The sequence below is a fragment of the Channa argus genome, chromosome 5 (assembly GCF_033026475.1).
Source record: "Channa argus isolate prfri chromosome 5, Channa argus male v1.0, whole genome shotgun sequence".
In the NCBI taxonomy this organism is placed as follows: domain Eukaryota; kingdom Metazoa; phylum Chordata; class Actinopteri; order Anabantiformes; family Channidae; genus Channa; species Channa argus.
Window position 1 is genome coordinate 22468929 of NC_090201.1, and position 25692 is coordinate 22494620.

The 25692-nt window shown below is 40.6% G+C and overlaps 1 protein-coding gene across 10 annotated transcripts in view; it reads left to right on the forward strand.

The window, feature by feature from the left end:
• Positions 1 to 7634: 7634 nt before the first annotated feature.
• The window catches only part of rap1gapb (RAP1 GTPase activating protein b), a 34181-nt gene continuing 16123 nt past the window's right edge, over positions 7635 to 25692 (forward strand). For 2 of the 10 annotated variants that reach the window (XM_067504544.1, XM_067504550.1), the window contains exons 1-7: positions 7638 to 7825; positions 14710 to 14803; positions 20719 to 20754; positions 22259 to 22306; positions 24096 to 24134; positions 24307 to 24492; positions 25329 to 25432. In XM_067504544.1, coding sequence (XP_067360645.1) covers positions 7821 to 7825; positions 14710 to 14803; positions 20719 to 20754; positions 22259 to 22306; positions 24096 to 24134; positions 24307 to 24492; positions 25329 to 25432 — 512 coding nt within the window. In that variant the 5' untranslated portion in view covers positions 7638 to 7820. Of the gene's footprint in view, positions 7826 to 8000; positions 8342 to 14709; positions 14804 to 18879; positions 19168 to 20718; positions 20760 to 22258; positions 22307 to 24095; positions 24135 to 24306; positions 24493 to 25328; positions 25433 to 25692 lie in introns of those variants that run through there. The other 8 variants (XM_067504540.1, XM_067504542.1, XM_067504546.1 and 5 more) reach the window with 8 other exon arrangements.

Consider the following 25692-nt stretch of genomic DNA (forward strand, 5'->3'; position numbering starts at 1 on the left):
CAGATATTGTAACAGGCAAGTGGGCTGTGGAGCTGGAAGAAGCACAAGACAAAGTCATCAGTGTGAAAATGCTCAGATGCACAGATAAGATGTGTTCTCTTAGCTGATCTCGGCACCCAGAGCCTTCTGCCACCCAGTGGTTTGGGCCTGCTATTGACAATTTACCTATTGCTCTTTAAACACAAGCTTCATACAGTATGTTCCAGTCCATTGTTACTTCTGCAATTCTGTAGTTTGCATAGGGACTTTTTTCCAATCTTTCATAGCTAGAGTTACTACTGTAGTTAATGCAGCATCATACAAAACACATCACAATCTAAAAGAATACATAAATAAACTAGAGTGACCGAATACTTACAGTTAGCTCCACCTCAACCAGCCACTGTACGAAGATGCTACATTAACGTAGCATTATTCATTGACAAATGATGACACAATGGACTCCTGCCTGATCCAGCACAGAGAATCCCTGTCCTGCATCATTTGTATGGATGGTAAAGGGAAAGAAAGTCACAAAACCACAACACTTTTGTGATGCATCACTGGGGCAAACAGCCAAACCACTTTGTTCTTTCCCTTTGCTGGCTGCCTTTTATCTGCTATTCCTCATTGTTCTCTTCCAAGCACTTAATTTTCCCTATCAACACAAGCACATTCTATTACTTTGTATTACTTTGTGTTATTACTCATATCCACCTATCTTTCTGTGTAAGAGCAACACATCACAATTCTGGTAATCCATTCCTTTTATATATTCTTTCCTTTGTCAGTTTTCTCTTTTTTTTTTTTTTTTATAATTTGTACCAAAGGAGATTTTTTTACTTTTTAAAAAAATGAAACCTGCACTACTCGCTCATAACCCTGTTCAGACGTAGGCTCAAGCCTGTCCGTCAGCCTGCAGGCATGTACACCAAGAACCTCTTCCCATCTTAGACACAACCCCACTCTAAGTATGTGCTTTCCCAGTAGCTGGCAGAAGAAGAGTCAATAAAGTAAGGTATGAAGGTAAAGGGAGGGAGGATGTGTCGACCATATCCATCAGACTTCATGGAGACGCACTGTGTTATAAATTGTTGAAACCAATGTTTGTATAAGTGATTGATTAAAACATCACATGTAATTTGAAAGGGGTTGAGTACAAATTTGCAACAATCCTTACTCAGTTCCGCTGTTCAACTCAATGAGCAAGATATTTTCTAAATATCTCTAAATATGAGTAGGATTCAGGTTTCGCTCTGTTACAAACAGGTAAATGGCACCTCAGCGTTGGGCTGAGCACTTGCTATCTATCTACAGTGCAGCCGTTTGATTATAATCACCGAGTCATTTTGCCATTTGAGTATTTCATCAGTCTCAGGCTGAACTTAGACTAAACAGCCTAACAACAACATACTTGCTGATTACTGATTTATTTGTTTTGGCTCAGAGTTCCTACTTACTTTATATACTTCTTACTTTTTCTTATACAGAAAAATGTTTTATGACTTAATTTAGGATTAATCAGTGGTGTAGTTCTGTCAGCCTCTGGTACTTTTTATCAACAGTCTGTGAGATTCAAACAAAAGCGTCTGCCACTAAAACTGTCTTTCCTCAGCCAGCCAGGTGTGCATGCATGTAGGTGTGTGGGTACAAACAAAACTTTTCTCCCACTCTCATTAGATGATCCCCTTTCATCATTTCACTGTAGGACAAATCACTTGAACAAGTAGATGCTTTTCACGAAAGGTGTGAATATACTTGTTTAACTGTGCCAAGCAGCTTACAGAACAGTGTTCCCAATTAAACGCTCATTAATTTGATTGCTCTCGATAATAGCAGTACTTATCTGCCTCAGTGTAAAGCTCCTGCTGTGCTGCAATAAGAAGGCCAGAGTAAATGGTCATGACATTTCTGCACAAATTGTCATTTTGGATATAGAAATTTCTCTAACAACTTAATTCTGCAGTAATGGGGGAAAGCATTAGAACGGTATATTATAATAAACGGTATATTGCAATTGAAATGACTTTCTTGCCTAAAGATGCAGCAAATTAAGCAACACAATGTGATTAGCATTTCTATTGTAATAACTCCAAATTAAAATAATTGTAATTAACTTGTTTGGTTAGGGACACTCCTCCAGAGTCTGCAATTTAAAATATTATTTATGTGCACAGCTGGAGACATGTCTATTGCCTTGTAGCCGTTTCCTCCGAACTGCACCAGTGCCTGAGCAACCCTTGACTGACACGAGGGGCTGGGTGGTAATGAAGTGGTCCTTAACGCTGAAAGATGAGAGAGTGACGCGAAGTGGCTTAATTGGGCATCTGTGCCACTTTAGATTGCTGTTTAAGGCCAGTCTCCTTCTAATATTGTGTCACAAGGACAAAGCAAACAGGATAAGAGAGTTGCCACCTGCAGCTGAATGGGCAGATGAGCCTGGGTATAGCAATCAGGAAGAAGACTCCTTATGGAGGAAAAGAGACCGTTTGTAATATTAGACAGTCAAGAGGGAGGCTTACACTAACCGGCATCCACACTATATAAATAAAATATAAAAAGAGGCATCCTTATTTTTTATTTTAACCCAGCACTGCTTCCTGAACCACCCAGCTCGGTCCATCTCATCTCACAGGTGCTCAGCTGGACTGAGGTCAGATGGCTGAGCAGGCTACGGCATCAAACAGAATTCTTTGTAATGGTCATTGAACCACTGTTGGACAGCCTTGGCCTTGTGGTAAACCCTTCAGCCAGGAGATGCTGGGTGTTCTGTTTTAGTATCATTGTCACTCACTGGGCCCGGTGGCCTTGTGGTAGGGCATCGGGTTGGGATGCAGAAGGCTGCAGTATGGAAATCGACCCCCTCCAGGTGTGGCCCCACCTTTGCTGCAGTGAAATCCAACAGGATAAAACAAACGAGAGAGAGAGAGAGAGAGAGATGTTTACTTGCATGTTTTTGCCTGTTTTTGTTTTTAAGTTTAAAATGCCTTAGCAGAATCTTTTATTGTTAAAAACAAATGAAACCTACTATACGGTTTTTCTAACTTGAGTTTCTTGTACTGTATGTCTGTACTAAAGTATTGGCACTTGTAAGAACCTTTTTTTGTAGTTTGGGGTGGTGACAGTAGTGGAAACACTTCACTGAGCCAGAGCAGCTGAGTTTTATTATTTATCGTGGGTAAAAAGCACGGTGGCTTATTTTATTTTTTTTTATTCATGTCAGTGGACTGTTGTTTTATCTACATCAAAACCAAGCAGTGAAGAGACCCCTGCTGCGACCCAGACGGGTGTGTCCAGTCCTCAGTGAGTTCACGAAAGAAAACAGAATGATCCGATGCAGTTGCAGTGTGCTGTGCTTATGCTGGTTGTGCAGAGGGCACAGTTGAGAATGCACTAGGGTGATGTTTATTTGAGCAGATGGGGTTCGCCTGTTACTCAGTGCAGCTCTTCAGTGAAATGCTTGCTAGACCCTAGCTGCCATGGTAGATGAGAAAGAAAGGGCTGTTTGTATGTGCAGTAGTGTCCACCCTTATAAAAGTATTGCATGCTCTGCATCTACCTACACATCACTACAAACACCAATTATAATGCTACTCACGTACTTTCCTACTCTGCTTCATTACCCTCCCAGCTTAGTATAGACATATTCATCTAATTAAATGAAAGGCACAGAGTTATTAAGGGGGTAATGTTGCTTGCAGTTGTAGTCATTTAACATTATCAGGAGGCAAACTCCAAGCACTCTAGCCAAACAACTGTACATCTCAGTTTGGAAGATGCTTTATTTGGGACCTCACTGAGCGAAATTACAGGGAGCAAAGGACAACGACAATAGATGAAACAATGAATCACTCTTACAGTGCAATTGTTTCACCCATGCGGGTATATTTTGTGCCATTTATGAACATTGATCGTAAACGGAACAACCCAACTCATTTTTCACATTGTACTGTCTAGGATGACATAAATACAGTCAGTGTCAACAACAGCAACCGTATATATTTCTACACCCATTCACAGGTTACGAGCCACAGATTGTCACAGAAGAAGAAATGGGGCATTTGTCTGAAAAATACTGATGAGATTTCCAATAGGAATTTAAAGCATTGGTCCTAACTACAGTACTTGGCATAGTCAGATATGCCAAATGGTTTTCCATAAACAAAATAAAATGTGTTAATCAAGCATATATACAGGTTTTATGCTCCAACATCACCATATTAACATTAATATTTCTGTTGGTCTTTAATTACATATCAGTATCTTATTATTTTCTCACTTTTGTCCCAGCTTGAGGGCAGCTGTGTTGTTTGCTGTTTTTCCTCTTCTTTTTTTTTTAATGCTCCTCACTCAGCACCCACTGTGCCCACCTGGAGCAGCTGCTGACAGCCCTGCATGTCCACATAATGACTCTAATCACCCAATTAGTCATTAGGACACTCGGAAGCGCTGCAGAGTAGTGTTAAGTTCAAGCTGCTGTCAATTCAGTCGATTCAGAATGAATAAATATCAGAACATCAAAATGTTGGTTTCAAGACCTGATGTTTTGGGAAATTTGCTTGTCTTGACTACCTGCTGAGAAATAACTGAGCATAGTTAATCAAAAAGACATAAAATGTTGTAAGAAGGTTTTGGATCCTTAAAGAAACGGCCACCAACAGGCACCAACGGGCAAGAGTTCCCTGTTGCCATAGGTATACAAGTGATGGTCTTTGTTTAAATGATGTACAAACCTGTGTAAATGTGGACACTGCCAAGTCCATATTGGGAAAGGGACCCGACCCCCTCCAATTGAATAAGATGAGTTTGACAGTTTATTATATTTATTGTTGCTACCAAGTTAAAACAAGAATGTGGTTTAAAAAAGGCCACACAGAATGGCACACTATTAAAAATCTATTTAAACGATAAATGTCATCAAGTGTAAAATGCGAGGACAACAGTCACTACATGTCCCTCTGATGGTCCTGTGGTTTCACGTTCGGACTTGGTCCAGTTTTATGACTGCCAAAAACAACAGACGTAGCCGCCCATAATGCAAGGTAATTATGAGAGCCAGTGGGGTTCTGGGAGTGTGGACAACACTGTTGTTGTGTTAAAGAACTACTTCCTTTCCCACCTTTAAAGCCCTGAGGGGAAGAAGGGCTGAAGGCAGGCTAAGGCTAATTAAAATTTGGATAGTTAATTTTACTCTCCTTTCTCTGCATGCGAGTTTAAAGGTGCCTGTGGAGGTTTCTTGGAAACAAACAGAAGTTATGTTTTGAGTATATTTTCTTCCCCACGAAATGAATCCTCTATCATTTATATTATATATGGTAGCGGTCACAAAATAATACCACTTAATGATTTTAATGTTGTGGTAGTGCTGCATGATAAACAGGTGTCAGAACAGTGCATTGCAGCTCGCTGTGGTCCGAGTGCCTCTGCTGACCCCTGTCCCCCACACCATTGAAATCGCTGGCTGGTACTAATGCTTTGGCCGATCTGTCTAAATTAAAACATTATCGTTGTCAACGCTCATAGCTGGAAACAAATTGCATGTTGTTAAATGCTCCACCTGACTGTTTGCATACACGCATTTGCTCCATTCTGCGTTTCCTTGACAAAACTTAACAGGAACCCAATTGTAAAAACATAACTGATAACTTGACTTTTTTTTTCCATTTTGTGTTTGTATGTATGTGTATTTTGTTCAGTACTGGCTAAAGCTGAAGTGAGCTTCAGGTTAAGGTAGCTAAAGAGAAAAACACATCAACAGTGAAGCACACTTCACACTGTGAATACAATGAAGATGGTGGTGTTGTTGCTGATTTTACAATTTTTCTTGCATCTTAGTCTTTGCAGTTTAATCCATTAACAGAGTCAGACGGCTTAAATTTTAAAGAACTGTTAACAGCAGTTTTACTTTTTGCAGTTCACGAACCGCATGGAGATTTGTACAAAGATTTTAGCTGTACCCTAGGTGTCACTAGAGTTTAAAATAATATTACTCAAATCTTACTCAAATCCACTTAAACAAGTGGAACTGAAGGACTTAAAACTGTAGACATCTAAAACACTTGGGGATTTCTTTGTTTTGTTGTGTTTAATCGGCATCACAGCGACAAAGTTCTTGAAAATTGAAGTGATACCAGTACCGTTTTCAGAAATATTTTCTGCGGTATGCTGTGCAAATGTTAAATTTAGTTAGGCTGCCTCTGGAGAGGACTGTGAACAGAGTAGGAAGCAGACCGTCACAGTGAGAGACAGAGAGAGGGTTGAAACTAATGAAATGAGAAATGGAGAAAAAAGAGAAAGTGTCTCAGCATGACCCACATGCAGTTGCACTTGTAATTGCACAAAGTCTGATTGACTTGACAATCTTTTACCCCTGTGCTCATTTAGAAAATAATAATTTGTTTAGTCAACCTCCTACGGAACTCCTTTGAGTCCCAACTATTTAAATTCCACTGAGGATACTGTTTCATCTTCAGCTCCACCCCACCTTGCAAATAGCTGTTGATTGCACTTAACCTGCTTGCATTATGCAAATCTTCTGTCTGTTTGAGATGATTACTATACTACCTGGCTAAGCACTATTTTCAATAGTGAAGTGGTTCCCAGCTTAACTGGAATCTACATTATGCTGGAAAACCACTATGCGGTTATGCGGTATAACCCAGAAACTACTGAGTAGTACAGTACATAAAAAGAATTTAGGTTAGGTTTAGGTTATGGGTAGGCATTTAGCTGTGACCGTTAGGGTAGGGGCTAGGCAATGCATTATGTCAGTGAGTGTCCTTAAAAGTATCGTGAGACCTGGGTGTGTTTCTGTGTGTGTGTGTGTGTGTGTGTGTTTGCACCTACACACACACATGTGTTTAGACCATAATACATGTGTATAAGCCAGCTCTGGGCTACCTGTAACATTAAGCTCACATGAGGGTGTGGACAGTTCAACAGGCTGCTACGAGGCCCGGCTCCCATTTCCTTATTGGTTTGTTTCAGGGCTTGCAGCCTGGCTTATTGACTCATGTTACTATTATTACATTTTCGGCAGCCAAGTACTGTAGTAGATGAAGCCCTAGCAGGCAGCTAAATGTGTCGTCACAGTTGATGCTTAAGACCAAATTTGAAGAAGTAGTAAAGACGGGCATACAGAGCATCAGCTTCTCTGGCACCGTTTTTTTTTTTTCGGAAAATGGAGCCTGCGTGAACTAAATTAAGGTGATATAAACTTTGTTTAACTTTTGTTTTCTTCCTGCGTGGGAATAACCTTTGTATAAAAATGCAGCGAGCGTTACAGAGCTGAGTCACTGCGAACACGTGTGTCTGACGCATATTGAATCATCATTTTAATCCGAAAACAGCTCCTGTTATGGATATAAGAGTATGCTTGACTGTGTGCATTTATATACTACACTGATAAAATGAAAAAAAAAAAGGTCTGTTTGGTGCAGAGAGGTGGGCATGAATAGGCGTCATGGTATTGAAATCCAGTGAATGCTATTTATGCAGGTCTACTTTGTTGTGACTATCCGTGTAATGTGTAATGATGTCTTCCACTGTCTTACACGTGGAGATTTAGCCTCCCACCAAACAGGAAAATGTGATTACTCAATAATACATTGGATAACACTGACCTGTGTTTATTCCATTGTGGACTGAGCGAGTGATTTTCTCCATTATGTATGAGTGTGCTATAAAATCTGCAGCATTTGAGAGCTTTGTGCCACTCATATGTCAAATGGACAATGGAATGGTTAGGCTAATTTCTGCAGGACATTATATTCTGATGCTGGGACAAACTGGGACAGAGCGAGGAAGATAAAACAACAGCCGGATCTAATGTCGCCTTGCAGATGAGGTAATGTCCCATTTTTTTAAAAACTTTGCTTTTAAGCCTACATCCGGCCACGGCATTTCGTTCTGTTGAATGAAGGGAGCCTGTTAATAACGAGCAGACTCACCGAGGCAAATGCTATGCCAAGCAACACCCACAGCTTGAATGGGCAGCTCACTGTCAACAACCGATCAAGAGGACTGAGGGGAGGTGGAGATGGAAAGCGAACAAAAGCAAGAGGTGCAGGAGCTGGAGAGAAGAGAGCGTTAGTGCTCGCCTCAGAATAAAAAAACGGACAGGAGACTGCACGCGCGTATGTGAGAAAGGTGGGGAGAGAGTGAGAGGAAAACAGGGAAGGTAGGACGGAAAGAGAGGGAAGAGGGAGGGCTCCTCTCAGCATCATCTGACAGGGGAGAGGCTGATCTCTGACAGCAGGTGTTAGAGGATAGAGAGACTGACTCAGGCTCACTGAGGGAGTGATACATCCCAAGTTGTTGAGGAGAAGAGAATGAGCTGCAAGTGAAGCAGCACTACAGACGGGTAAGCATGAATAGAGATACTGGAGTTCATTCCTTTTGTTGGGAGAGACTGTTGATTGATTAATTGAAAATAAATGAACTAATGTCAGTATAAGATAGGAAGAGAAACATACATTCGATTGAACCAACTAAAGAAAAGCGTGCATGTTGTTTATCTGTGTCCAGCTATGGCTGCTCTGCCCTGCTCTCCTCATTCTTCACTCGGAACTTTCTCTCCGTATTCCCTCTCCGAGTCCCTCTCCCCTTCTCTCTTGTCCACCCAGGAAGTGGCTGACTGGCATCTCGAGTAAACGACTCTGCTTTCATTGTGCATTAGCTGCTTTACTTGATTAGATTAGTTGCTCTCCACTAAGTGGACCTGCAAAGCTTGGGGGTTTATCTGTACTTGTCTCTCCCAGACTGTGTCTGTGTGAGTGTGTGTCTGTGTGAGTGTGCGTGCATGTGTTTTAATGTTTGTGTGTAGTTGTCTGTGTGATGCTGGAAGGACAAGATGCAGCCAAGAAAGACATTACTCTTAAAGCAAAAATATCTGATCCAAATAATTTTTGTTCAGTGTAAATCTCAGAAGAATTTAAAGCTTTAATACCCTGAAAGGCGAAACCTGGAGATGCTTCAAAGAGTATGATTTTGAAAATGTGCTAGAAAGGCTGCAAAGTTTGTGGTTTGCCAAAAGCAGAATTTAATTCAGTGGTATTGGAGAAACTCCAGCGTCTGCCTTTTGATGACATTAAGAGAGGAATGGACTGCTGCTGCTGCTGCTGCTGCTGCTGATGATGATGATGATGATCCTGCATAATATCAGTAAAGCACAGTGAACACCCAGTAAAGCTGTTGGAAGTGCAAGAAAACGAGAGTGATTTCTTCTTTTCAACAGTCTTCTGAGCAGCAGTGGGAGCCAACCAGCTGCAATCATGCTGACAGATTAGGGCATATCTCTTCAAAGTCTTCAGATTTACCTGTCGCTGACTGACTGGTGCTTAATAAGGCAGTGATGGGCAGTTTCTTTCTTATGTCACTGGTATAGTTTGTGTGGTGTTTGCATTCGAGCGCTCATTTACTGAAGCCGTGCATATAAGCATATGCATGGCCACTTGGATATCGCTTCATTATTGCACTAGGCCCCATAGTGTTCTTACTGACTAAGTCCTGTGTAAAACAAACTGACAAACTAAAACTGAAACCCATTTGGTAAGCTTTAATGGACAAAGTCACTATTAACAGACAAGGTTAATCTATCGTAGCAGCACTCTATCTGGTAATATCTGACTCTCCCCGCACTGCCTGTGGCTGTAGTTTCTTCGCCAAAGAAACCAATGTATCTGCTGAGCTGGCAAACATGCAATAGTTATGTTCAACCCACATTTAGCCTGAAATCAAGAGTATTTACTTGAAAAAACGCTGTAGTTTTGTGCCGGTGAACATTTGCAAAGACCCTTTAGATTAACCTCAGAATTATTTTATTATTTTACCTTTTTTACACATATCCTGTTTTTGGATTTATAGAAATGCAGATCTTTTTGTAAATGTTTCTGCTGCAGTGATCAATAGCATATAGACATTTAGACAGACTGAACAGTCTCAGTGAATAAGATTTTAATGCGTATAATACTTGGCTGAAAGCAGTGTTTGACGTCATAGTATTTTTATTGTGCATTATTTGAAAGATGTTACAAAGTTCAGACCACAGAGAAATGTCAGCGCTGAGAAGCTGAGAATGCTGCAGGAAAGATCTGACAACCTCATTCAGTCATTTCACTGGTTTCGCCAGAGATCAAAGGCAACAAAGAACAGCGTTCCTGCTATTTTACAAATAGATTTCCTAACCTCAGCTCCAGGTCATCAAAGTGTAGCTCTGTTTACTCAAACGTATGTACTGTAGTTAAGATCAAATGCCAAATTTGAATTGATTGCTGATTTCCTTTAAACAAATATTTCTGTTATACAGTGCAGTAGACTGATGTCTGTCGCTTGCCTGCTGCTCGGCATGCATTCACCGTAACTTACCCAAACCGCCCATGAGGGTCTACCCACCCATCATTAAAGACAAAGCACCAAGGTGCAAATCAATTTTGATTTAGGAGGAATTATTAGACAGAAAGATGAAGGGTGCCTGACGAGCCTTTAGCTGCCAATGGCCCACGTGGTGGCTCTCCTCACAGAAATGAATCTGTGTGTGTGTGTGTGTGTGTATGTGTTTAAATCACTAATGCACTAGGATGGATGAAAACAGGAATATATCCAGTGATGGGGTAAATGTTAATCTGACTTAAGGAAAGATTTCAGGTTGACATATTCTGATAATCACAGCAAGCACACATTATCAAATACCATCACCCTGACATGTGACACGGTGATACTGTTAGATATAAATTCATTAAGTCCTAAATCAAAGAGGAATATTCAGTATTTCATCATCTGCTGCTGGTTCAATTTATGCAAATGTACTGCAAATGAAATACTCTACTTTGTCCTAATGAGCTTTAGACCTGGTGAGTGGGACAGGTCACGCCTATGCACAGCAGCCAGGTGGCAGGGTGCCTGGTTCGGTCCGTTGATTGGCACAGTGGAGGCACTTCCCAGGTGGCATCTATCTAGTGCGCCTAAACAATCGCGAACTGCTGACACAAGATTCCAGGTGGAAGGGGTAGCTTTAGCCACATCTGGTCAACTATTTGCGAGCCCGGATGCAGGAGGCCGAGAGACAGCGGAAAGAAAAGAGAGTTACCACACTGTGCCTTTTTTCAAATTCTCTTTTGTCCAGTAAAACACAGCTCACGCCAGTGATATGGGCTGAGTATGTAATCACTACAACCATTATGCCTGGTAAAGGTTTTTCTATCTACACATTCATTTTGTAGGCCCTAGCCTTTTTGTCCACAGTACACAGACTGTGCAAAGCTCCTCATTTGAGCTTGATTTCTTGCTACAGCTGCAGCTGTGGAAATGTGTCACCTAGCAACATTACCTATTCCCTGAAACACTGTGCGACGTTCCATTCGGGCAACAAAACTAAAAATTTACAATAGACAATAAATGTTGGAATAAAATTCCAGACGATTACAGTATTAATAAACTAATGAGTCACCTTAACTGCAGTTTTCATAAGGAGTGACCAAGTTTTGTTACTTGCGTCAGTGATTTGAAGTGCTACCTGTATTAGACAATTTTTTTACGCCAGGGCTTGTACTTTTACTTAAGTACCTCTGCCACTTCTGCACATGGTGTATCATATTTTTTCCTCTACAACAATATTAATATTTGGCTGATCCATTGATTCCTAAACATTTAATGGATAACAGATATTCACTAAACAAATAAACTGTAAGGGCTTTTAATAAAAAAGTTCATTTAAAAAAATTCCCTTATTTCCCCTGAGGGGGGTCCTAATTTATCCTCTAGCTTGGGTCCCTTTATCAGTGGCCTGGCCACTTGAAGGACCTGTGCAGTATCTTAGCTGCTTCAAGGACTGCACTCTTCTGGACTCGCCCAACTTTTCTAACTTTTCTTTAGGTATCGTTATTTCTCAAGCTTCTCGTTTTCCTTCTTCCTGACATTGCTATTGCTTGGGATTGCTACATCTGCGACTACGACCTTCCTCCTCTCTTTGTGTACCACTACTATCAGTTTGTCAGTCTGTATGTGGAAGTCCCACAGGTGCTTGATCATTCTCAAACACCTTTAGAGGTGTGTCCCATTTTGGTCATTGGACCCCCAGCCTATACTCAGCACAGATGTTTCTGAATGTACATTATGCATTTATGCCCTGCCTGCCTGCATCTTGCACCTCAGTGGTATGTGCTGGGTTGTCTCAGGGGCTTTGCACATCCTCTATTGATCTTGTACTTAGAGCCTGTTCCTGTGTTGCCAGGATTTGTGCCTCTGTGCTTGTCTCTCAATTTAGCTCAGCCACTTCCTCTGTCTGTGGTACATACCTTGGTTTTTGATTTCTGTTATGGTTCCCACCCTCTCCTCTGGTTTCTGTCGCCTGAGGTATTTACCAAGTAAGTATGTCATTGCTTGGGCCCATCTTATGCACTCTGCATCTTTTTTGTTTCAACCTGGATAATGGCTTTGACACTCACTAGTTCTACGGGATCCCAAGGTAAATGCTCAGTGTAAGGTGATGCCAACTTAACTCTCAACCTAACATAATAACTGTGCTAATACTGATGCACATTCAGCCAGTGCAAATGTTTTTTTTTAACATCACAAGTTTTAAAAAAATTGTATTGTATTATTTTTTAATTAAAAAAATAAAATTACATCAGCGCATGTTTGCATTCCAGTTTATACAATAATTAAAAATGAACTTGAATTTTATTCTAAAGATAGAATATTTGTACTAGCCGAATGTGCATTAAATGTTTTATTGATAGAAATAAATTGTTTTTAATCTTTTTGACATAAAAAAAAACCTGTACCAAATTTCTCTAGCTTGATTTCAAAGTTCTTTCTGCAAAAATGATTTGTAAAATCACATTGTTTTGTATGCAAAGCTACAAGTTGTGCATTAAAACATTTCACACATTTTTAGAACAACTACACATTCCCATTTAAACACTGTGCAAAACACCAATATTGAGGGAATATTCTTGGTGCTTGTAGTGCCAGAGTAAATACTTTACAGGAATAGAGAAAAATGGTTAACTATGCCATTTATGTTGGGATGCAGAAGGCAGCGGGTTCGATTCCCACCCCACCAGGTGTTGCCCCGCCCAGCCACCAAAGGCTACCTTGGTGTCGGCCCCAAGCCCGGATAAAACGGGAGTGTTGAGGCAGGAAGGCGTCAAAATTCATGCCCCTGAAAGGACAAGCCAAAAAGGTGTTGATCTATGCAATTTATATTAGCAACACCAATGAGCAAGACTCCAAAAATGGACACACAGCATTCCAAGACCAAATCCACCAATTAATCCTATGTGTTGCCAGCAGCTGCCTCCACAGACTGCTGGGTCATGAGCTCTCATCAGAATTGCAGCTTTCTGTAGTCCAATCATTGTTCAGGCTGTGCAGCACCTGCAAACACAAATGAGTCAGGCCACAGACAGTTGTTAGAAAACTGGATCTAAAACAGAAGGACAGGTCTGTAATGTGTTTGCGCAGTGTGACGAGGATTATAGGAGGGTTAACATGTTTAGTCAGTGCATTAAATATACGAGTTGCTGTCTGATAAAACATGCATATTCTACAGTGGTTGTTGTAACCTTTGAACTTGGGTCACTGTGGCGCAGGACGGTAGAGCGATCGTCCTGCATTTGTGGGTTCGATCCCAGACTCCTCCGGTCACAAGTCGAAGTGCTCTGGAGCGAGACACTGAACCCCAACTTAGTTGCTCCCATTGAGTATTGGCCAGCTGTATAATAGCTCCCCCGTCGGTGTGTGATCTGTATCTCAGTGATTCATAGTCAGTTATTACCAACTGCTTGATAATCTTTATATGAAAGTATAATGATGAAATATGAATGTGATTATAATGTACGATGCATTGACAATAAAATAAGTGTAGAAATACTGTAGACACTTCTGAGCGATTATACGCCAGGAATTTTCAGCCAGAGAGATCTGTAATTTTCAATAAATAATATTATAATATTCAGTACATAATCTTTTTTCAGCCTCTCCACATTTAAACCCCTGTGGTTTGCCAAGATGGCACAATAGAGGGAATATGTGACTGTGGGTGTTTGTCACTCCACTCCCACCCAGAAATCCCATTGTACTATTGTCTTGTGTTTCTCCTGCTCCTAAGCCGTGTTTTGAGATGCCCTCTGCTTCAGGTTTGCGAACAGAAATGCGAGCACAGACGGGCTGCCAGCAACTGACTGTTGTGTGAGACAAAGTGTGAAGTAAGATGCTGTGACCACACTGCTGTTTAGACTGGTAATTTATTCCATTCAAATTGAAGACGCTGATAGAAAAAGAGGCGAGGGCAGTAGATTAAGTGATGAAAGCTTAGGGTCCTGTTTTTCTTATTTTGGATCAATTTTGGCTTTGTTCTGTTTCTGCACTTCCCTCAGTATTTCTCTTGACTCTTAATTTTCTTGATCTGTTTCACATTCATGCGTCTAATCCCACTCCTTATTGCCTTAGTTGTGTATGTGTAAAATATACACATACACAAATGACAAATGACTTTTTTTTTTTTTAAAGGAAATACACTCAGGACAGTGGAGTAATAATAGCTCCATTCTCATAAGTAAGAGCTGAAAGATCTCATTCAATGAGATGAGTCAATTGTGTTTCATTTTCCTGTGCTCTTATTGCTTCAATGTGAAACTCAGCTCAAGGCTAGACATAACCTCTCTCTTCCTCTCTCTCTCTCTCTCTCTCTCTCTGTCTCCCCACCCCTTCATCCTCTATGACTCACAGGAAACAAGACGGAAGAATTCCTCATGTCTTCGATGAAGTAGAGGCATCAAGAGTACGCTCCCACCCTCCATTTCCTCTTACACCATTTTCAAAGGTAACACAAGACTTTGACCTGCTGTTGCCCTTTTCTCTATACCTGAAAAGATAGAGAGTCAGAAACTGAGGCATTGCCAGAACATCCTGACCTGATAAATCTGACTTTAGAATTCTTACATGTCTAACACCAAACAATGATCCAAATGTTTCATTTAGTGGAACTTCATGTTACTAATGTCTTGACAAAATTCAACAAGAAAACTAAAAAATATTTTATTATTATTATATATATTGTGTCTTTATGACTTAACCACTTCTTGGCGTCTGAGCTAATACATTTGCTTTCTGGCATGTCTTTCTAGGACTCTTATCTATTAGCTTAACGTAGCTATTTTAATTTCAGTTTGTTACACCTGGGCCTTTGCTAAATGTCAAAAAGTCTGCTGCTAATAAAAAGGGCCCCTGTACCTGATCTATACCGGAAATGCAGAAATTTAAAAAGATGTTCAGTGAATTTCAATAAACTAAACATTAAATTTGCCTTCCTGATTGAACGTGTGCAAAAAACCACACATTCCCCTAATAGGATAAACATGAGCGATGTGGTTTTTTTCAATTCAGTTTTAAGATTTGCTGTGCACGTCAAATGTAGTTTAATGTGTGGTTTACATTTTTACCCCACAACTGTTTTACTTATCAGACGCCAACCTGAAAAGGTTTTGAAAAACAACATTTCAAAAAATAACTAGGCTTTTATTTAAGAATCAAACTACTGGAAAAGCCGTAGTTGTAGCCGGTTTAAAAGATGCATGTCACAGTTTGAATGTTGGGAAGATGTGACAGCTGGACAAACACATTGTTGGTTCTCCAGTCTAATCCTCTAAAGAAACATTTCAGATCAGTAACTGACATGTGTGATGGCTTATACAATGACAACAATTCAGCAGCAAGTGTCACGAGTCTGCTGCTGCCCCCAAAGCGTCTGTGCATTTTGATTACTTGTTGATTTCATATCATATCTTAGCTGTTAAACCCCGGTGAAATGTGCCTCTTATGTCAACCGGCCCCACTAGCATAGTTGGCAGGCTGTTGTGTTGCCTGACAGAGGAGTCTTCGCCCCCTGTCACATTTTTCATTGACAAATATAGATCTGCAGCAGTTGTCTCTCTCTAACATTTGCCTTAGGAGCCACATTGGTGGTATTTTTATCCCACATGAACTGGAATACAATTTGCAAGGTATTAATAATATGTATGTGGGTTTACAGTGAGCTATAAAGAACATACTTGCAGTGAGACACTGGGTTTGTGGTGTCCATGTCTTCATGTGACACGTTTACATATTTTGTGATATGTTATTATTTTACTAATAGTTTTGAGGTTAGATGGAAGCCAGTGAGGTTGCTAGCAAACTCTTTGTTGCAGGTGCCAAAATGTGTGTTTGTCTGTAGTGACAGTTTGTAATTTCTGTAGTACAGTATAAGTATGTGTGTATATAAATATGGCTATAGACTGAAAACACTGTGTGTTGGAACACACTGTGCAGTGTCGACATTATCAGACTGTTGCATCTGATGATTATACATTTAAAACCTAAAATATCTGGGATTGCAGAGCCTCAGAGAAGGTAGTGCTGTAAGCCTTTGAAGCCCACTCCTCGACTGTCCTTGAAGCTTGAGGCTCTAGTCAACATTGGCCACTGCTCTGTGGCAGTGTTGCGTGGGTTGTGGGTAATGTAGGCACCCGGTTTTTTTTTGTTTGTTTGTTTGTTTGTCTTTTTTAAGGAAGGGAGCATAAACTGAAAAATATGTCTCATACATCTGTGGTTCTGCTCTGATTTTGATTCTTTAAGTCTTCAGCGTTGTTTCTTTCCTACACCCTTGATGACACATTCAGGAATAATAATGCATCGCAGATACAAATTGCGAACAGATGTTAATTAAAATGCAAACAGTGCTCTGCGTGGAGAGATACAGTGTCTCTTTTTCTTAACTAATTGTTCACTTCTTTTTGCTGAGGGGTAACCAAAGGAGCAGCTCTTTTTCAGAATACAGAAAACTCAGGAGCAGTTCTGTAGATCTCAGCCTCTGTAGCAATCAACCCGCTCATCTGAGACGTTGATGGGGTGGAGAGGTCCATCTGTGCAAACTCGTTTGTGTTCCCCAGGCCTCAGTGGCCACGACAAGGTCACACTAGCCTCTGCAACCAGACCTGATGAATGGACCTGATGCATTTTCTCTGGCTGAAACGATCGGGATTCTTTGCCCACTGATTGACTCCCTTTGAAGCTTAGTTTTCCATTTTAATGCCTGTGAGGATGCAGCTAACCCTGAGAGTGCAAATGGAGTTGCGAGGGGATATTGCTGTGGACATAAATCACTCACAATTTGTCTAAGGAAATTTCAACAGGGCTCTGTATGTGAGGAGTTAATGATGCATCAGTGTCAGAGCTCTACTCCTCAGATGGCACATATGGAATATAAGATTCATGGATAGTATTGCCCCTAATGTGTATTCATTCACATGCTGCATTTTGAGCAACTGTGCCAAGTCAATCAGTGAATCGACTGACCAGTTTGTCGCTCACTCTCTCACTCCTCCACAGTGTCCCTCAGCGCACATACTGTAACGCGCACAGACACCAGAGTTGAAAATCAGCTGAGAGAAAAAGAGACGTGTTGCCCTCAACCTCTCAGACAAACAGTGATTGTGCATTCTCTGCACAGGCTCCTCATTGTCTCTGAGGCCAGGGGACAAAATGTGAGCAGCTTTAAAGACTTGAACAACATAAAGTGTGAACGTACAGCACAGACGCTTTTTGGTCAAATTTGTGATTTATTTCGCTTCTTTGTTTTCGGGCTTTGGTTACTTTGGCGCGTATTGTTCCATTAGTTCACGAGGCAGCATTGTACAACAGCCTGTCTAGACCAGAGTAAACACATAGCCAGTAATGAAATCAAGTCTCCGAGTGACACAGTACTTTAAAGGCAGAATGTTTTCTTAGACTAAAAAAGTTTGTCCACTTATTTTAATCCTGTAACCTCTCCTCCTTCCTTACCATTGATTTTCCTCAAGAGAAAATAATGCGCCAGTTAGTGTTTACGCTATATCACAAAATGAATAAAACTTAACCTACATGAGTACATTAACACAATCTTTCCTTTTGAAAGCGCTCAGTATTTATTTTTTTGCATTAGGTCAGTGTTCGTTGACATCTAATGTTAAAGTACATAGCTGATGAGTGCTGCATAATCCCACAGAGCTTTACTTACCTTTTTATCGCTCCTTTCTGCCTATGTTTGCCTGTGTCTCCAAGCTTTCATGTCAAATCCATGCTTAACTATGCACAGATGATTTAAGGGGTGCTGAAGCTGGCTGTGGCATCTGCACATTCAGGGAACTGGGATGCTGGCCTGTCTCACAGATCTCCCCTGCTGAAAGTGATAAGACTCTGAGCGTTTACAATGTTGTTTTCTTACCGTGGACACGATACTGTGAAAACTGCTTCATTCCAAGGATGCACCACCCATTTATTAACTATGGTCATTACTACTTAACATTGTTAAGAATTGATTGTAAACATATTTAAGCATGAACGGGATTAAAAATCAGTTCAAATGCTTGTACATTAATAGAAACAGACAGATCATAATCAGCACTTTGAATCTGTAAGAGCACTAGATAAATAGATGCTTCATTTATTCCCATGGGAAATTCACACTGCAGGTATAATTAACATATTTCTCAACATGCAGTCAAAAGCACACAAAGTGTAATATTTATGGAAATTTCTAGCTTTGTCAGATGTAAAAGAAATGCTTACACTGTTTTTATAACCTGCCTCTCTGTAGGGGATGAGAAGCTATTCTGAAGTGAAAGCTTGAGAAATGGGAGATGAAAGAAAAGAGGAAGAGAATTGTTTCATATTGTGATATACTGAAAAAGAGAACTGTATTTTTTTTTCTTTACATGCATGCAAGTGTTGGCGCTTGCATTAAAAGAGAGAAAAAAAGAGAAGACCAAACAGGGAGGGGAGACAGGTTCCTCCCTTCCGCCTACTTTCAACAGAACAGCTGTGTCTATGGGAGGGTGAGAAACATGAAAAGAGGAAGAAGGGGAAATGATATTCTCGCATTTCAGCACATGTGTGTACCTCACACATAGACGTATGTCTGAGAGACATGTATCAACGTTTCTCTATAAGTTTATTACCAGAGCAACAGGGAGTGTAAAGAATCACTGTCAATCTTGCCTTTCACCTTGTGGATGACTGTGACCTCAGCACACTTGCTCTTGTCAGCTTGCTCTCATCTGTACTTGTGGAATGATGACTGAGCATAGGATGGCCAAGAGTGCCTTACAGGGTGGGCTGCTTAACAGAACCCCTGGTAAGCCTTTCCCCAAGAGACGGTGCCTCAGTGATGTGAGTATTTCTTGTCTTGCTGGAAGTGAGAGATTCTATTAACTCTATTGATTGTTTAATTCTAAAGAAAACAGAGACAGAAAAAAAAAAGGTTTGGTGCTGTATAACAGTAGCTGTTGCATTTACTTAACCTAGATTAATGCTCCACACAAGATTTGGTTTTATCTTTCTTAGATGATACCTTGCAATATAAACTTGCATATGCTGTGTGGTTCCCTCTCCGCTACTACCAAGCACCTGCACAATGCAGTAGTCCATTGCTTTCCATCTTTCTCAACAGAAATTGAGCAGCGAGGTGGTTAGTGGGGAGTCTGTATGGTTCACTGATAATCTGGTCAGCATGGAACCAATGGTTGTTGTTTTGTCTCGCAGTCAGGAGAGCAGCATCTCTCTGAGTATCATATGGCACTGTTTATTCTCCCATGCAACAATAGACTGAGGAGATCCCTTTGGCTTTACTAGGTCAGGTGTGTATGTGAGATTGTGGCTCTTTGGGTAACGATGTGTGCGCTTTTAAGTTTTAAGCATATTTTGGTACGTGTGTTTCGATGCCTCTATGTCTGTGCTTTGTTGTGGTTTTGTGTGTGTGTGTGTGTTTGTGTGTGTGTGTTTAGCAAGCCCTACAGTGCCGCTTAGAAAATTTAAGCTGTCATGTGGAAACATCAGCTTGGCACTTCAGTCCACTTTTGTTACATGGTGAACAGAGGGGTCACCCCACAACAAACACTACTGTGATCCTTTCCTGTTTTATCTCAGGTTGGAGCTGCTTAAAATCCACGATGTAGATGAGAAATACATGCCTGAGGGTATTTTGTTATACTGTTATACTTTAACCTGTACTACTACACCTTCTTGTTGAACAAAACACTGAATAATATTCTGTAGCAGTACATAGTGTAAGGGTAATTATAAATACAATAACTGTATTGATGCTTCTTTGTCTAATAGGCAACACGGGTATCGGTACACCACCTGGGGACACCTTTATTCCAAAACATCAAGACCAAAGCACATTCGACATCAAACCTAGTTGTCATACCATATTTTATGTCCTGCATTGTAAACTTTATGTCTGTCAGTTACCTGGTAGGATGGTTGTGTCTCATTCACAGGTTAATGTGGCTTTGTGATTTAGAAACCAAAACTGAAGAGTGTCTTCCAGATAATCCGGCTGTTTCACACAGCCTGATGAGCTGTTGGCTGTGGCAACAGAGAGATGCACCATGGAGGCTTTGAGGTTTATTTTCCCCTAAGAGTTACTTGTTTACAGTCTGTTTGTCTTTGAGCGTGGAAGAACGATTCTCCTGGCGTTGAGTGTAGCCTCAGTGAGATTGGTGTCAAGTGGGATGGGGGATGCATTTGAGAGTGCCGCCGTAGTAAAATAGGAAATTGCGGGTTGTCAGAGAAATTCCAACATGAGGTCTCGCGCATTGCGACTGCTTTCCCATTGAGCAGAGATGAAGGACAAAGTGAAGACCACAGGAAAAGCATATCACAATTGCTCATCAAACCGATGTTTCTTTTTGGATCACTGTCATATCTCTCCCCCAGACCTCGGACCTGTTTGCCATGATCGAGAGGATGCAGGTACTGTAAGTGGTCTCCTGGCTCTGCCTTTTGTATGCTGTTTGAGCTTGTGCATTCCCAGTCTCGGACTTTAATCAAGCGCCCTTCTCTGCATCTCTGAATTCATTAATTTCTCTCGCTGTGGATATGAAACTGCCATTACTTCTATTTCGAGACTCACGTTTCGCTGCTTTTTCAGCTATTTTTGTCTTCCTCATCTCAGCCCTGTTACAGCAACACTTTGGTCTGTGCCCATGTAGCTCTCGCCTTGCCTTTAATGTATTTTTTAGCATTTTTAGCATTTTCAGCAGTGATGGACTCAGACTGTCATTAGATATCTGATGCTTCTGAATATGCTAACCCCAGCTTCACTGTTTACTCTTCACAAATGGCTAGTTTTCTTGGCATTCATTATTGGCATTAAATATATTTTGCTGATGTCTACAATGTTGCTGGGTTTTTCAATATGCAAAACAAGAAACATTGTGAAGATGTTAGCAGAGTTTAAGCATATAGGTCATGTTGCAGCTCACAAAAGTTTTTTTTTTCCTTACAGATATGCGAGGCTTACATAAGTGCTCAGTGATATCATTTGTGCATTGTAGTCAGTTTAACATTTAACACCATTTAGAGCCTACTATAAACAATATTTTGGGTGGAGACATAGTAAATACATAAAAATAAGAATGCATGTCACTAATGCATTTAAGTTAAACAAAAAGCTTTTCTTGAGAAATCTGAGTTTTGGCACATTCAGAGCCCTGATTGTTTAGCTAAATGTTGGTTGTTGAGCACGTCTGACTGGCAGTTATCTGTAGAATATTTTGTTATGAAGAAACTGCAAACATTAACGAGATTTTAGGAAGAGCTGGGAAAGAAGCAGCGGAGCAGTGACTTTAATGAAAGCATTTCCAATTTCAATTAATCAAATGGAAAATGGATTAATGAATTAATAGAGGTCTTAAAAATGTGCATCCAATTTGGTCTGTTTCAAGCCTTGCAGCAGGGTATCATACCCAAAGGGACCACTGAAATGGTTTATTATCAGTCTCTCTATATGCTTTGGGAACTGTCAGCAGATGAAGAATAGACTAGATCGAAAGTGGAAATGTGACTTAATAATTTAGCTGTATGGTTTAGCAAAAACATCTTCCTCATTTTCATGAGTCTTTGCTTTACCTTAATACATATAACTACTCTTTACTTCCTGTTTTTGTGGCCTAGGGGCAATTACCTGGTGATTTGAGCTTGTGTTATGTAAATATGAATTATTATCTAAAAAAATCATCTTGCACTTATGTTGCAGCTTTGCTTCGCTGCTTTCAGTAAAGAGCATATCAATGATTTGAAACCACCAACCCCAAAAAAGACAAAAGTTATGAATCCGAATCATGTCCTAAAAATTGAACTAAATTCAACCGTGGATTTCGTGAATTCTTACACCCCTGGTGTGAATCTCTTTGCGGATAATTTACATTCTCTGTCAGTATCCTACATGTATCCTTTTGTCTATCACTCTCCACAGGGTTGCAGAATGGATGAACAAAGATGCTCCCTCCCGCCACCCCTTAAAGTGAGTCGCAAACCCTCTCATCTCATAGATAGTCAGGTAAAGCATGCATAATGGTAAAGTCATAAGCCTTACCTTATCAGCTGTCAGACAGGCTTTAGGATGCTCACCAACTAGGCTAGGAGCTTGACTGCGACTAGGATTGCAAAATCCTCTTCTGTACTCTTACCTAGACAGGCTAATGCAGCTGGCATTGAACACTAGGAGAACATCTGAGCAGGATGTCTGAGGTCAAATCAGAAAGGTCGCGCAGTAGATTGTAATGATCAGAAAGAAGAATATAAAATCAGCTGACATTATGCAGTCTCATTCCAAAACCATTAGCATTAATATGTTGCAACAAAAGCCTTCACACCTATGAGACACACTGATATGTTTAAAACGTGTTTCACTGATTTGTTTCCAGTTGGTCACAAGTGCATTAGTGAGGTTAAGTACTGATGAGCAATGAGATCCGGCTCCCAGTTGGTGTGACAGTTCACCCCAAAGGTGCTGGATGGTGAGGGATCTGTGCTGAAGAGAAGAATTAAGTTATTTCACTTGTTCAACTCCTGCTGCAAAACCACGACAAGTGCAATACTTTTTTTTTCCCCCTGATCCAAAAAGTTTATGGTACCCGCAGCGGATCATTAGTCCGCATGCAGATTTGGCAAAGTTTTTACGTCACATACCTTTCCTGAAACAACCCTCCCCAATTTCTATTGGGCTCGAGACCAGCACTCTGCAGCTGAGAATGGGGATGGACTGTTGGGGGTTCAGTGTCTTGCCCAGGGACACTTTGACATGTGGTTGGGAAGAACGGGTCGCGTACTTCCAACCCTATGGGGAGCCACTCAAGCGCAAGTGCAATACTAAATATGTAAAATCTAATTGTGTCGTGTAGTAGTGCTGAAGGGCTTTGATCACACAATGATGGTCACAAAGAGCCAATTAAACATCCATATGTAAAACATCCAAATCAAGTATATGGGCAGACACGGACTTAAGCTATATGAGACGCACAACGCTACTCCAAACTATTTAACCCATTGACTTTAGTCATCCCCTGGTATTTTCTTTGGACTTTCCACCAGTGTCGCCTCAGTAATAACTGCAACTAGTAACAATGCAATATTATACAAAACAGTGTATCTCGTGCAAGAAACCGGGAATTTATTGAAAATATACCCCCCAAAAAAGTACTTTTGCACTTGTGAAATAAATTCAACTAAATAGTACTGTGTGCATGAACTGCCAGTAAGTAAATTTGACTTCTCTTACACCAACCAACACATTTTGGGAAGAGGAATCTTTCTTGTTCAAAGTGAAAGGTTATGTTGCGTGTCACGCAGTCACTTGAGTTTATAAAGAGATGAAAGCCTTATTTTAATGCCCAGCTTTACCAATTCTGACACACTGTTAAGTCTTGACCCACCAGGAGCTACTTGCGGTTAAGTGTCTTGCCCAAGATCACTTCAACATGTAGTCAGGGAGGACCGGGAGTCAAACCATGCACCCTGTGGTTCCTGGATGGCTGCTTTACCAACTGTCCACCATTAGAGAGCTATTGATAAGCAAGGAATATGAAGCATTTGTCAGTAGGACTGTGGATAAAGTCTCCGTCATGGTTGCGGGATAACAAGAGAAAAACAAGAGTAACTCAGGAAAATGGAGAACTACTGCACAATGCAGTAGTTAGGATTCTGTCGTTGTGTTTATGCTCATTGTTATTTCGCTCAGATAAAGAAAACTGAAAATATGACTAGAAGTGGCTGTTTGTCAGCTTGACTCATTTTAACTCCTCTCCCTGCAGACAGAAGAGGACTACATTCCTTATCCCAGCGTCCATGAGGTACCTAAAGTCCACTGTCTGCACAAACACCATACATTAACTTATGGATTACATTAATCCTATAGATGTCCTGATAAAGGTTTAAATGTAAAAAAAGGACATTTTCTTCTGCAACAATGAAACTAAAGCTTCTACCGTGACTCAAGATTGTTATTGTCCTTACTGTTGTCAGGTTCTTGGTCGCAGTAGCCCTTTTCCACTCATCCTGCTGCCTCAGTTTGGAGGGTACTGGATCGAGGGGACCAATCATGAACCTAAAGACCCTCCGGAATCCGATCAACCTCCTTGTCCTACCTCTCATATCAAGCTGGAGACAAACAGCACCGCCAAGATCTACAGGAAGCATTTCATGGGCAAGGTGATGATTTCAAAAGTGGGGTTTTTCTTTAAGGCAGATTACAAGCAGTTTCTCCTTCTTGTAAAATATATTTAGCATTGTGTAACACTTTAACATATAAACAGATTGGAGAAAATGTGTGTAAAAGTGTCGTGCCTGACAGTGGAGATCATTTTAATGATTTGTCATTATCATGCAATATTATGTGCTCCAAAGTCGTTTGGTGTAGGTCGTTTGGTTTAGACACAAAACGAGAAGTTCAGCGGTAGAGAAAAATCATGGGCTAGGTTAATTTGTCATCAAATGGCAGATGACCAAACAAACTCTAACTATGAGCTGATAATGACTAATTACTAGCCATTCAGTGTTGTGATAATGACTTTGGTGGTTAAACAAGTGAACCATTACTAAGTGACATTCATTCATCTTCCTAATTTTGAGGGGACATATTCAGAAGCAAACAGGTGGGTCCTGCACACAAGTAAGGACAAATACTTGTCCCCACTGTTTGCCTGTGAGATTAAAACCAGGTTCCGTTTTTCAATAGAAACACTTTTTCCATTATTGCTTCCCTGTACAAACTAAAAGGAAGTAAATTATGAAACACATCATCCGAGTGTAAAATCTGCAAATTTTCTGTATACTGGAGCAGCTTAACCTTTTGTTTAATATTTATAAAGTTTGCACATTGTACCTCATTTCAAAACGTCAAGTGTAATTTTGTAATAATCTTTACTCTGCACCATTTCCAACGTATTACAGCATTTTTATTTATTTTTTGTTCTTGTCAACCTCGGACAGTTGCTGGAGGAGCATTCTTCCTTGCATTAAAGTTTTATCTGCTTATCTGCCCCCAGGAACACTTTAATTATTACACGATGGATGCTGCCCTTGGCCATTTGGTCTTTTCCATGAAGTACGATGTCATTGGGGATCAAGAGCATCTGCGCTTGATGCTTCGGTACAGCTTCCTATTATCTTTATCTCTGACCTGTTTTCTCTTAGGTTTGTGCATATTCTTGTATTCTTGCTCGTTCTTTCTCGAACACAACCCTCTCCTCCAAATCCCTTACAATTGGCTTTTTTCCATCTTTGCTTTTCCTCTTTCTGCTTCTCTCTGTTTTTCTCTCCCCTGACCCTTTTCTCACATTGAACTTGCATCCACCCTGGCTTCAAGCATGCGAGTAATACAAGGACTGTTGGCTTTTAGGTCTCAAACAG